Here is a 14,615-nt window from a genome sequence, read left to right as displayed (position 1 = left end):
CAATCCTGGAAGTAAAAAGTACGTACAGCCATAAGGGAAAAGATCAGAAACTATTAACCAGTGCAAGAAGTGCCATGTTCCTCTTTTATGACCACATAGGAGCACTTTAGTCAGTCCGTCGTCCAGGTCTCTCTGAAGGGACTGTTCGGGCTTTGTGGTCCTCTCAGTACTACTTCAGACGTTCCGACCTTCGTGTCCTATCCTCAGTTGAAAAAAACGCGTGTTGATTTGATTTGTGTAAGGGTAAAGCGGAGGTTTGTATTCAATTTTATCTTATTTGTGGTGTCTTCTGTTGTAAGGCCTATTTCGTTTAGATCCTCTTTTACTTCTCTGATCCATTTACATTCTGTTGTGGTATTTTTTAAGACAAGATTGTGTTGTACTAGCTGTTTCAGAAGTCTCGAATCCTGCATCCTCATGATATGCCCTTAGAATCCCAGTCTCCTCTTACGCATACTATCTGCAATCTGTTCTATATGATTTTTCACGAGAGTTTAATCCTGATGTAAACAAATAGGCGGAGCACCTTGGCTTTGCACGTGGACACAGACGTAGTTGATTGGAGAAGCAACCGTCGTACTCACTGGACTGTATGCGAGCTCGAAGAAAATTAGTAGGTGGCATTAATTTAATTTTATCTTAGTTTATTACATTTAGATAGTCTGAAAGAGTACGTAATCAAAGTAAAATATGGTTGTCATATATACCGGTGTGTATCTATAATTTTTTTAAATTAAACAGTGATTAAATAACGAGATATGAAGGCAGAAGGCGTGGTGTAATGCAGGAAGTCTTCTCATAGCGAGGGAAAGTCCCAAGCTGTACAGCGTGGAGATAAGGTGTTGCATCTTGCAGCAGCTGTAAAGTGTCAGTATTCACAGTGAGAGAAATGGAGCAAGAGGTGCTCTAGCCTACGATAGCTTTCTTTAATATTCAGAAATGAATAAATAAATAACGTAGGCCCTAATCTTCAGCAGTAGATCTCCCTTTAGACCCCTCTGTTTAGTTTCGCACAGCTCAAAATCTGTTCCTCGTCTATTTTAGGTAATATGCTCAGCACTGTATGTCTGAACACGAGACATTGACGGGGCGGAGGTCGATAGTACACGCTCAGCGAATCACAACTCTTTCTTTGGCTGAGGCGTGGACATGCCTTGTTTACATCAGGATTAAACTCTCGTGAAAAATCATATAGCTCTTTGTACACGACTTTGTTGATGCAGGTTCTTCCAATCCTCCTCTCAATTTTCTGATTTTGATTGTTTATTCAGGTAAAAAAGCGTTTCTGCTGCATATGTTGCTTCTGGTTTTATAACTGTGTTGTAGTGTTGATGATGCTTGTTGTTTAAAGGGGCCTAACAGAGGTCATGGGTCCTGTTGTAGTGTTTTATTTTTTAATTTACTGATAGGCATTTCTTTTTGTAGATAGCCCGTGTTAATTTTTGTGCTTTAGCTTATCTATTTGTTCTTGTTTGGATTGAGATTTTTTTATTTAGGTTATGTGTTATTACTTCTCCAAGATATTTGAATTGAGTTACTATTTTAATTTTATTACCATTTATGGTAATTTCTTTTAGCTGTGTGTTTTTGGGGCATAATTTGTTTTTTTTAAATGATATTTTGAGGCCAATTTTATTTGCTATGTTTTGAAGTTCTGATATCTGGGTTTTTGCTCTTTTTATGTCCACTGCTAGTAATGGTAAATCGTCCGCGAAACCCAGGCATTTTGTTTTGATTTTTCGGCCAATCTTTATTTTGGGCGACATTTCCTAAACCATTCCCTCATTACCATTTCTAGACCACAATTAAATACTAATGGTGAGAGCTCCATCTCCCTGTGGTAGTCCAGTTTTAATTTCAAATGTCTGATGTTTCACCCCTAAACTTCACTTTTGATTTGGTGTTGAGTCAATTTTGTCATGTTTATTAATTTGGGGTGTAGTGCAAGGTATCTTAAACAGAGATTCTCTATGGATGCAATCATAAACTTTCTTGAAATCTACAAACATTATCAGCATATCTCTGTTTCTTCTCCTGTTACAGTCCATTATCAACTTAAGACTCATGATCTGATCAGGACAGCTCCTCCATTTGAAAGAACGTTTCAAAACATATTACACAAAGAACAACTTAACTGAATAAAACATTTCAAGGGTATTTAGCCAGTTTGGCCATATTAAACCTATTTTACAATTAGGAAATAAATAAAAACAACAAAAGTAAGTACTCCAGTGTTCTGATCTTCCAGGACAGTCATCCTTTATATTAGAACTAAGCTAAGAAATACTCAATCACAGGGGTCAAAAGAGTTCAAAATAAATTCAGACTTCTATCAGTTAATGTGCTGTATGAAGTGGTCTTTAGACAGCCCAATAATGGAACGTCTCCAACAAATGGGAAAACCGAATATGGCAACCCCATCAACACACACATTATGGGGCACTTTCTAAATTATATTCTTCATACATTGCTTGGTAGACAAACAACACACTGGCCTCTGTATTCCCCAGATCTAAGACCCAACTGATTTTATCAGTGTGGTGAATAACAAAAGAATTTTTACTTTAAAAAAAAAAAAAAAAAAAAAATAATAAATAAATAAATCTGGAGCACTTTCTTTTACTACAAACTTGAGAATAATGCTTAATTCTGATACAAAGTTTGTAGACTCGTGCAGAACATTAGTCTTACCGAATCCTGTCCCTGGCCGTCACGATTCAGTGGATTGCGGCGAGGACGTCCAGGATAATAATTGAACCGACGTCTCTGTCGGTATCTGCGTGGTCCTCCAGGACCGCCTTCACGAACTTCTCCGCCAGAGCCTTCTTCTCCTTTGCCCTCGCCGCTCTCATAACCTACAAGAGATGGACAAAATATGATTAAGTGAATCTTGAAATTAGCTTTCCAAACTACAAGTAAAACAGAGTGTGAGTGCGTGAATGTGTGTGTGTAGTTACTTGTCAGGACTTAAGGATTTGGCACGTCTTATGTATACAACATGAAGGAAATGTTTTTAATTTATGTCACATTTGTATGCATGTATGTACATCTAAGATAATATTCTAAAAGAATTAAATTGCATCAAGTCCACTTGCTCAATACAAGTTTGCCATTTGATACATGATCTGTCTAAAAAGTTATAATCCCCGTCCATAATCTTAATGAAATCCAAGAAATAAAAAACGAACATCCTGGTTGACAACTATCGATAAAGATCTGAAGCAAAGACTGTTACAACACCCATTAATGATACGTCCTCCCAGCCTTCCCCTCACCCGGTTTCCTCCCATCCAACACATCAGAATGGTCGCCAGTCAGTGTGGAGGTCAACACCGACCAGACCTGATCTATACAATCACAGGGCTGAAGGAAAGAGAAAGCGAGTAATTTTGTGACTGAAGTATGAAGGCTTTCACGGCCGGTGTCAATATAATAAAATTCTTCCGGGCTGTTATGCCGTGGCCCACTCCTCTCGCTTCTCCCAGACGTTTCGACTACTGCTGCGGTAGTCATCTTCTGCAGCGGGATACAGGAGAGCGTATCTACACGACACGGCATAACAGCCCGGAAGAATTTTATTATATAATTTTGTGACTCTTCATGTGTGAGTCGCCAGCCTCTCACCGCTGGGTTCCGTGTTTCAAATCCCGGTCACGCCATGTGAGATTTGTGCTGGATAAAGCGGAGGCAGGACAGGTTTTTCACCGGGTACTCCATTTTTCCCTGTCATATTTCATTCCAGCAACACTCTCCAATATAATTTCATTTGTTATTCATTTATCATTGCCCCAGGAGTGCAACAGGTTTCGGCAGCCGGCACAATTCCTATCCTCGCCGCTAGATGGGAGCTTCATTCCATTCCTGACCCAGTCGAACGATTAGAAACAGACTGTGGATTTTCATTTTCATATATGTGCGTGCACATTAAAAGGGACCACATGCCGGGTATTGAGATAAAGGTACTGTCGTGTTTCATAATATGTAACTAATATCATGTAATTGAATTGAATGTGTCCGAAAGAAATTAAGGCCTTAAATTAGGATGTAATGTTTCAACATAAGATTTCACATCTTTTCAGTAGAGCTGTTTAAAAATGTGGTCATTTTGTGACACAACTTGTGAAAGTATTTGGAAGTTACACTGGCGTTTACATTTTAATGTTCAGTAGTATTCGACATAGATTTTGGTATAAAGAAAGTCCAAAATCTCCACCTTATCAATACATTAGTTTATTTACTCTAAATTAGTAAATTGGTCAATACCGGTTTCAATCCCTCGGGGATCATCTTAAGTTGACACACAAAAACAGAATTTATAAAAACATCACATATGAAAGGTTACATTTGGTGACCATTTCAATTAAATCAGGTGTTGAAAGTTATGTCATTAAAGTATTTTTTTTTTCTAGTTGCTTTACGCCGCACCGACACAGATAGGTCTTACGGCGACGATGGGACATGGAAGGGCTAGGAGTGGGAAGGAAGCGGCCGTGGCCTTAAGGTACAGCCCCAGCATTTGCCTGGTGTGAAAATGGGAAACCACGGAAATCCATTTTCAGGGCTGCCGACAGTGGGGATCGAACCTACTATCTCCCGAATACTGGACACTGACCGCACTTAAGCGACTGCAGCTATCGAGCTTGGTCATTAAAGTACTAGTGGGTATATCTTAGTTTTTTAACGTGCTATTGTGTGAGGTATATTGGCTCACTGTGGCTAAGCTTTTTGTACATATAATATATATTATATATTAAATTATTTTAGAATACTATCTTAGACGTACATACATGCATACAAATGTATATATTATACATATAATGACATCCATAGACTAAGATACTTCACCAAAAGCAGCAGTTTACAAATTGCAACAAATTCAACAATAACATAGATCTAACACAACACGCATATGTTATGAACTCCACCAGTTGAAAGTGAAAAACAAACAGTAAAAAGAAGGAATTGGTCCCATTCCATTAGATTATACTTTAAACATTTTCGGTTGGCTGCTATGTCAGATCGTAATATTACATATGTACTATAGATGGTAACAACCTACAGTACTACTGTTTAGAAATGTAAACCCCATTTTATACATGATAAAACAAACACATGAGGCATCACATATCAATACTTTAGAAATGAAGGATCCTTATAAGGTATCGCATACTAGTATTTAGTAATGAAAGATATATTTTTAATTAACCCTTTAATTAAGCTTTTCCTATGTTTACTCCAATGGACTTTTTTTTTTAAAAAGTGGAATACCCCAAACATTAATACAAAGTGAAATTACGTCTTATTGACATCACAATAACCAATAAGCTGTGATATACCTCTACAACAAAATACTTTTAAGACTCTATAATGGACTCATCACTAATGTGTGAGTGAAAAATCTTATTCCACATTTTGTAATACAAGTGTAGTATGGTCAAAAAGACTAACAAGTACTTTTAAACAAATGATGTATATTTTTTACCATTTTAGTAAGATATTTGTTAATGTTTTAATCATATGAATCAATCATATTGAATGTAATATTATCAATACCAGATGTGAATAAATGTAGAACCCATTATATGTACAAAAAGCTTAGACACAGTTAGCCAATATACCTCACACAATAGCACGTTAAAAAACTAAGATGTACCCACTAGTACTTTAATGACATAACTTTCAACACTTGATTTAATTGAAATAGTCACCAAATGTAACCTTTCATATGTGATGTTTTTATAAATCCTTTTTTTGTGTGTCAACTGAAGATGATCCGAGGGATTGAAACCGGTATTGACCAATTTACTAATTTAGAGTAAATAAACTAATGTATTGATAAGGTGGAGATTTTAGACTTTCTTTATATCAGAGTACCAATCAATACGGAAATGAAGCTGATAGACTATGATAGATTTCGGTAACGAAAAGTGCCAACAGATATTATTTACAGTCTAATTTTTTCGTGGAGATCTATATCAATCCTTAGTCTGAGGTTTTATGACTTGCAGAAGGTCACTGAAGATAACTGATTGCAACACTAGTGCACTTTGCAAAAATTATCACATACCTCAATGATCGTTAATCACAGCCAGCGTAAGAGACAAATATCAGTTATTCCTGCTGAAGCCTGCAGTTTGGGCATATTACATGCCCTTTCACCATCTGGTCCCAATGTCCTGCCTCACCTCAGTAGTTGCAGGTGGGTCAAGACCTCTTCTTTGAGATGAATTTTCTCAGAGTTGGTGGTTTTACTCTTCTGAGCCTTACTTGTATTTTTAGGCGCCACACTTTTTGAAGAGGATGATGGTGTAATTATTGGCAGAGGAAGAGAAGCAGAAGCCAGCTCCGTAAGATTTTCACTTGAGGTTGTTTGGTGAATTTAATGTGTTATATTACTTCAAAACATGCACATAATAGCTCACATTAAAATGTCTATCAATGTATTGCTAAAAATGGTTCAATTTGTAAAAGTTTAGCTTTCGATTTAAAAAATTAAAATAATTGGTAACAGAATAAACAATAATTTGAACATTTTTATAACTAAATGTGGCTGTACACATAAAACGTAATACACATTTTAATATTTGTCTGTCCTGTTATGTAATGATCGATTAAATTTAAGCCCCTTACCACAGTACTTTATCAAACATCACTATCTAAGTCATTTGGTTGGTTCTTAGTCGACTCTTAAAAACAGGTAGATGACTAAAGAAATTCCTTGCATCATCTCGGCAAAACAACTTCAGTACTTGATGGCCCTTGTAGTTCTCTTTAGGCAAAGGAATTGGTCCTGAACATGCTTTTGCAACTTCATGCTGGCCGTGTAACACGTTCTTACACCCTGTTGCTGTAACAACAGTGGAATTGAAGAGACCATTGTATGTTTCACGGTGTTCAACTGTCTATGGATATCTGGGTGTAATTTGAAGTTCCAAGTTGCAGCAGGAAACTTTTTCATATACATCAGTGTTAGAAAGTTAACCCAGGACTTGAACACACCAGTTTTAAAATTGACTACGTCAAAAGGAGAAGGTTTCACTCGGGTACTTCGAATTACTTCCCGCCAGTCACCTGGAGTTTCTGCTGGAAATTGTTTTAGGATTAGGCCCATGTTTTGTCACACACCATATACAAATGTCCTCTTGCAGGGAATGTAACAACTACTTGGTCGAAGCGATTCAATGTTATTGCTACGTAGTGGAGAAATCTAATCATGGTGAAGTTTTTGTTTTGTCCACTGTATGAATCACAGAAAATGTGGAGTTTATGGACACACTGATCTAGGTAGGTTGTCATGAAATGATCTAGCATCGAAACGTCGTCGTCTGCTCCCTTTTTACCCCACTGTGTGATCGCAAGTGTAAAACGCCGACATACCAGTTGCTAAAACATGTATATTGAACACACAAAATGAAAGTTGTCTACGATAATAGGCATCACTGGTCGATATGTTTGTAACAGGAGATTTCTACCCAAATCTACAGCTATCGCCTCGTATGTTACATCTATTCTAGCTTCTCTTCTCGAGTTTCTCTTCCTTTTGTAGAACAAGTCAACTAACTTTGTGCAGTTTCATTTCGTTATACAGTTTCTTCAGATAATCTTCGATCTTCTTTATTCCCTCCAGATTAGATGTTTCTTTAGCCTTTTCTAAGTTATTACGGTTCATTCCACGCCAAGAAAACAGTATTGCTCTTATGACAACAGGGTGGCCATACCGAACGGCTCTGCGCAACACAATCACGGGCAAACGGCGGCACATAAGCCTGTGATATTCAATATTTAACTTCAAGAAAACAAGCGTAATAAACTAAGTTGCAAATAATTTGTATGAACTAAAGGGGACGGGGAGTTTACAGGGGCTATTTTTGGTATGTACAGAATCAGAGGTAAAACTATGGCAGATAAACCTCAGCATTGAAGTGTATGGTAAATTGGCGGAGAAAATAGACTAATTTTTTATGGGCTCGAAGGGTGAAGGATGCATTTAATAAATTTCCCCAGATGGGCTGAGTGGTTCAGACTGTTGAGGCACTGGCCTTCTGACCCCAACTTGGCAGGTTCGATCCTCGCTCAATGCGGTGCTGTATGAAGATGTTTTATTACTTCAGCAACTTCTGTACAGTACGAAAATAATAGAACACACACAAATACTATGCAATATGCAAACAAAGTGAAATAACTGCCATTAGACAACTTTATGGTACTCGCTGAATGTTACTTCCTTGCCGCTGCAGGCTGAAGTCCCCTTATCATTCTGAATCGGATGAAGATTCACTGTCTACATCAATAATTAAGGGCTCCATTTCGTCCTGGATCAAATCATTTTCCACATGTCCCCACATGTTTCACGTAGTTTGCCCAGTGTTCAGTAGACACCCATAGGAAACCTTCATCGACGAGTCCATCTACCTTGTTTTGAACATGGTGGTGTTCATAGCAACAGTGCTTCACTTGCGCCCAAACAAGTTCAATAGGGTTCAACTCACAATGGTATGTTTGTAAACGAAGAACCGCGACACTATTTTTTCTTGCCATTTCATCGATTCCGTGGCGATCGTATTTCCATTGCACACTGTTTACGACGGCCATCAAGACTGTTTTCAGCATGTTCTCTTTTTTCCACACCTTCGTAGGCAGAGCTTCCTTCTTGCGGCTGTGATAGGAGGCCTTATCAAGAGCAATGACAGAGTTTGGCGGCAGGTTCAGTAGCAGAAGTTTTTTAAAATACTCCTCATAACAATCACCATCCATTTCGTCGTGAGCGTTTGTGATTTTCTTCTTGTACTGAAACAAGTGCTTCGCCCCTGGCACGAACCCATTCTCGTTACCGGCATGAACTAACACGAACCATAGACCACGACCTGTAGGTGACTTAAGACCACAAGAGAGTCCTAACGGAAAAGCATCCCGTGGAGTTGAAACGGTCTTATCTCTCCATTCTTTCCCAACAGTGTGCCCTGTGTTAACCTATGACTCATCAGTGTAAAAGATGTTCCTTCCCTCCTCGATATTTTTTAACTGTTGACACTTGTGACACCAAGATATGTCCTCTCTGTCAAACTAGCTGAATTCCCTTTATTTTTCTTACTGGAAACCCATGTCTCTCAACAAACGATACAAAGTTGTCCTTTTGAACTCGGTAAGGTCTTTATCATTCTTCACAGACTGTAAGGCTTGCTGCAAGGTTGGAGGTTGGCTTTAAGGTAAAACTCTTGCACCTTACGCCTTACACCATTGCGAACAAAATCACTGAACTTGACTGACCTGTCTTTCCGTGGTGCTTTATGTTATCTTGTTTTAATCGGAGAAGCCAAAGGTCCTGTAGAGGCTGCAGATTGCACTTTATAAGCAGTCCTATCAGAAATGCCTGTTGCTTCAGCAGTTTCTTTAACCACACAGGTGAGACTTATCTGGATTCTTTCGAGAAGGGTAATTACGCACATTAAGCGCAGTTTGTTTTTGTTTCTTCCGAAGTACCTCTCCCTGCTTATTTTTATGGACGTTCTCACCCATAATGCAAATAAATCACTATTGATTATCACTATTAATGTTAAAAGAAAGAAATCACATGTAGGCTAAGCGCATAACACTCGCTCAACAGAATACAGTTAGGCCTCAACAGTGATATAAAGGCTGATGAACACACGCAACAAGTAAATACCGTAAACTATATCTCTACAAAAGAAATCACGGTATTAATGTTAACAGAAAGAAATCACACAAGTAAGCTAATTTATCACATAACACTCGCTCGACACAAGACAAGTACGCACTGATATAAAGGCCAACAAACAGACGCAACAAATGAATACTGTAGATGACTACAAGAGATCACAGTATTAATGTAAAAGACATTGTACGTGACATCACTACAGAAGTGAGCTGCCCGCGGTTCACAGTTGTTTGTACCAGAGCAACATAGAAGGCAAATCGAGCAAGGCAACAAAGCGCTGGCTGTACCCGCCATTGTACTTCCTCCCTACGAATGTATTCATGAAAAATAAAGTGTTATATAGTTATTTTAATATCTCACAGGCAAAAATGCCTCATCCTTTTTATCTATATTTCATAATACATTACGAAGTACAGTATAATATCCCTTAATCACGAGGAATTATGGGCGTCTCAGAGGGGGGCATGTTCACTCGTAGATCCGTAAGAGCAATACTGTTTTCTTAACATGGAATGAGCCATAGCTGATGCTTTCCGTTCATCGCATGTGCTACCCGTGTCAGTTCAGGGATACCCAAAATATGTTAAAGTTTGTGACAAACGTTACTCTGAATGTCTCATTAGAAATTTGAACATGCAGATAGCATTCCAGAAACATGAAAAGTAGTTTTTCCACATTCAGGTCTTCAAGAAGGTAAACTTTTCCTGTACCTTGTAAACTATAACAAGCTTTGTGCCCCTTAGGAGAACTGAAAAATGTAGTCTTTGCTACATATGTTTCCTCAGGAAGTTTTCTTTTGCCTCTTTTCTGTTTTTTCCCCTGTTGTCAATTGGGGAGTGTCCTGCTGTAGCCAGGGACGTTTCAATTGTGCGTAAATGGCGGGCAGTTACACCAAAGAAGGATAAGATTGCTTTAAAACAAACAATTTCAGCTATTGTCCCTTCACGCACAACACAAACTTTATACACAAGGAAAATCGTGCAGACAGGCCTCTTGTGCTGGCTGCTGTGGTCGCCTTAGGTTAACAGGAATTACGGTAATTAATCCCGCCAAGTACAAGTTCTGGGCATTTCTAACACCTGTAAACGTCTGCAGTCACAGTCTTCACCAGATTCATACGCAGCAACACTTGTAACACTTTTTACACTACCGAATTTACATTTCTTCTTTGTAGAATTCCCCATGCTCGCTACTTGAGTCTCATCACTTGAATTGTAAACATGAGTGTCCATCACAGCATCCATCAAACTACATGCAATATTATTGTAACAAACCTACACAATGCAGACACAGAACAAATCACCTGACCCAGCCTTCAATCACAAAGGACAAAGCAGACGATTCAAAATACGAAAAGCCGATAGTTTCAAAATCTACCACGAGTATCGCGCTAATCACTTTGTTTACAGACATGATTTTTTCAAAGCGCTTAATATTTTTGTACACCGTGCAAGGTCGTAAGTAGAATGGCCTCAGTCGTGTGGGATGTGTTCAGGAATGAAGACGATTTAGCAGAGTATATTTATGGATTCTGTGCTGATGGTCACTACATTGAGCCTGATGATATAGCAATATCATGGTCATGTTATTTCTAAGACAGGAAGTTAAGAGTAGCAATGACATTCCACAATACAATAAATCTCATGGTATGTCCACTGGTGAAAATGAGTTTTACCCGTTAGGAGAGTGATGCAAATTAAGACAGTGTAGACAGTAGTGACAACACAGCCTATATGCATATGGGTATGGAAGTTTCAATTGAAAATGACACGCTGTTCGAAACTTCCCCGCTGTATCACAAAACACCAGGTCTTGACCATACCCCTCCTGCTGATGCAGAGAGCTTGTGCAGTATTTCAACAGGATTTTTTTTTTTACACAAATTTTCACAAGTTGTGAAAGAAATTAAGTACAAAACTCAGTTCCTGTCTACTCAAACTGTTGCCACATTCAACAGTTTGACAATGGAGTCATGTTACTGCCAAGAGAAAAGCCTTTGTGGAAATATTTAAATGGGCATTACAAAAAGGCCGAATATACTTTCATACGGGTCAGCTAATTCAAGACTAATTCCATGATTCGGTACAATGTTTTCCCACAATAGATTTCAATTGTGATTATTTTCCACCTTATTGACAATAGTACCTATGATCATTCCACCCAGCCATCCGAAATATAGTGTATAGCGCCTAAGATATTGAAACTTTCCAAATAGTAAACCAACCACTTGTAGCTGCAGACAATATTCGATAGTGCATAATTCTAAATTTGAATTTTGCTTCTTTCTCCCAATTTTGACAAACTTTTATTTTGATATTCACAAAACAGATATTTTTGAAAGTTGTGTTAATGTAACAGTGTGCGACTTGTAAAGCAACTCCTTTTCTATGACCAGTAAAAGTTTCAGGGCCATATCTTCAACAATAAGTCACAAGGATTTTATTTTAACATTGCTATTTCTTAAAAAGAAACCTGGTGTTCTTCACATTAAATGCCTGTAAACGACTGGTGCTGAAAGGGTTAATGTATAAAATGTAAGATTCTAATTTTACAACTGTAAATCTTTGGGTATTGATCAGGAACGTAATTATTATATTACAGTATCATCAATCAATATCATCAATATGGACTATCAAGAAATTTATATTGTACAATAAGAGATCTAACATTGTGTAGCTGGAACTACATCAAAAGTAATAAACTGGGGTTGCCAATGCAGACAAATAAGAGGTGGCATAGCAGAGCAGCATATTCTTCTATGAAATCAATGTCTTGTCCATTCTTAACAGCATTTGTATCAGCATTGACTTCACGCCACAAAGAATAATACGCTTCCTGATCTTCACAGAAAGTGGCAGCCCTGCTGGACATACAAGATGCCAACTCTAATGGAGAAATAGGAAAATTATCAGAGTCAGCCAGCAACACAGAAAATGGTCTCATTTCTCAGATGTGAACAGTCTCCATTCTAATTCTTTTACATAAATGAGAATACTTCCTAGGGGTATTAAAGAAAGGATATTTCCTCCATGCTACTTCAGGTGTCATTTTACTTAATTTTCCCCACGCTTCTTCACGTATGTATCATCCCCACTACGGCAAACTAGCGAAGTGATGAACTAGGGAACCTGTAATACTAAAATTTTAATCTAGATTTTATTATTTATATAATGTCTACCCACTGACAGTCTCACATCTTCAGCTTGTTCTGTATAGATAACACACAAAACCAATCGTTAAGTATAAAAATTGATTTGACATGAGCAATCACAACTGCTTTCAGCTCTCCTAATTTTTTGACAATTTGCACATTCGTTAGTTTGCCAGAGGGAAGACAATATGGTCAACAGAAGAGCCACTTCAAATATAATCACTACTTACAATAACTTCAAGTAACACTGCACATACCTTCAGTATCTTCTCTTGCTCGGCGAGGACGCATGCTGCTTCCTCTCCGAGGATAAAACCATTGGCGGTAGCCACGGCGCTTATCAGCAGCATAAGGTGATCCCTTAACAGGTTCTCCATTAGGGCCAGTGACATTTGCTGCCTCATTTCCCTTTTCTCCAACAACCACATCAAACTCTACAACCTCTCCATCCCCTACACTTCGAACTGCCTTCTTAGGGTTGTTCTTAACAATGGCTGACTGAAAGAACAAAAAAAACAAGAGTAGAATTTATGCCCTTTGTGAATGCACTCAGGATTAGCTGAAAAAATAACATGGGCATACAGCAATGTTCTAATACATTCAGAACAGTTTTACAGTGAACATGAATTGTACCTAGGTGTATTCTAATTTTAGTTTCATATCCAACCCACACAAACTCAAAATACCATGAAAATGTTATTCCACACCCTTCATAGAACATGATCTGCAACTGTCAACCTCTGCTGAAGTGAATGGATTACAAAACTATCTAGATTGATTGATTGATAACATGCCCATAGCTAATGAATGTTGAGCAATTTTCACAAAGCAATGAATTAAGAATAATTACTAAGTATTTCTAACTAAATGATTACAAAAGCCAACAGAGTTAATATTTCTGGAGAAAATACAAAAAATAAATGAACAGTAAGGGAGCTTACCTGATGTACAAATACGTCGTCTTTGGTGTCATTTCTGAAACAAAATTGAAAGACTAGTAAATTATAGGTGGGATTTGTATATTAAATCTACAGCCTAATGGGGACTTTTTAGCCTAAAATGCTCAAATTTGTTATATTTCTTTTATTGTTCAGTTTAACACATAGTTCCATGCTTATTTCATGAAAATCAGAATGTTAGCTTTGAAAGTATAAAACATTTTCTCCCACTGTATGCAAGAGAGTCAGTCCCTTATACACGCTGTGAAATCTCTAACTTAGTTAGAAGTCAATTTCTACTGCTTCTGTGTGTGTAAAATGTGCACTTCTTTACTCTTCAGAAAGAGAATGAAAGTGGGAATAAATATGAGTGCCTGGTATGTGCCAAGCTCAATATAGTGAAGATTTAGGTCTAAAAAAACTTAAGTGAAAATTACATTACCCTGAAACAAAGTTCTGAAGGTACTCCAGCACACCTCTAAAAAAAAGTGTAGCGACTGTAAAGGAACTGTTGTTCTAACAACCAACAGTAAGTGCAAAGTGAACCCAACCTCCAGGACAAACTGTTTACAGGAGAAAGTTTAACAATAGTGATTCAGAGGGATCAATTGTAAATGAAGACGCAGATTGTTGAAAAAAAGAAAACCAGAAAAAGGAATACACAGAGGAAATATCATTGCAAATGAAGTTTATCCCGATTATGGGGTGGTTTAGTTCTAACAGTGAAGGCAATAGGATAATTTCACAAGTCTTCAAATTTAATTTAATGCAAAAGTGAATTTTTACGCCCTAAATTCAGGTTTCTTGAAAAATAAAAGAGCTATAGTGAATCTCTATCTCAGACTACAGT

The 14,615-nt window shown here is 37.7% G+C and overlaps 1 protein-coding gene across 1 annotated transcript in view; it reads right to left on the bottom strand.

Annotated features, from left to right (window-relative positions):
- yps (ypsilon schachtel) overlaps nucleotides 1-14,615 on the bottom strand; it is a 164,689-nt gene that overhangs the window by 12,740 nt on the left and 137,334 nt on the right. The window contains exons 3-5 of the mRNA XM_067149749.2: nucleotides 13,769-13,802; nucleotides 13,085-13,325; nucleotides 2,692-2,855 (exon numbers count right to left, since the gene is read on the bottom strand). Coding sequence (XP_067005850.1) covers nucleotides 2,692-2,855; nucleotides 13,085-13,325; nucleotides 13,769-13,802 — 439 coding nt within the window. The remainder of the gene's footprint in view (nucleotides 1-2,691; nucleotides 2,856-13,084; nucleotides 13,326-13,768; nucleotides 13,803-14,615) is intronic.

This window comes from Anabrus simplex, chromosome 6 (assembly GCF_040414725.1).
Source record: "Anabrus simplex isolate iqAnaSimp1 chromosome 6, ASM4041472v1, whole genome shotgun sequence".
Classification (NCBI taxonomy): domain Eukaryota; kingdom Metazoa; phylum Arthropoda; class Insecta; order Orthoptera; family Tettigoniidae; genus Anabrus; species Anabrus simplex.
This window is presented reverse-complemented; position numbering and strand designations above follow the sequence as displayed.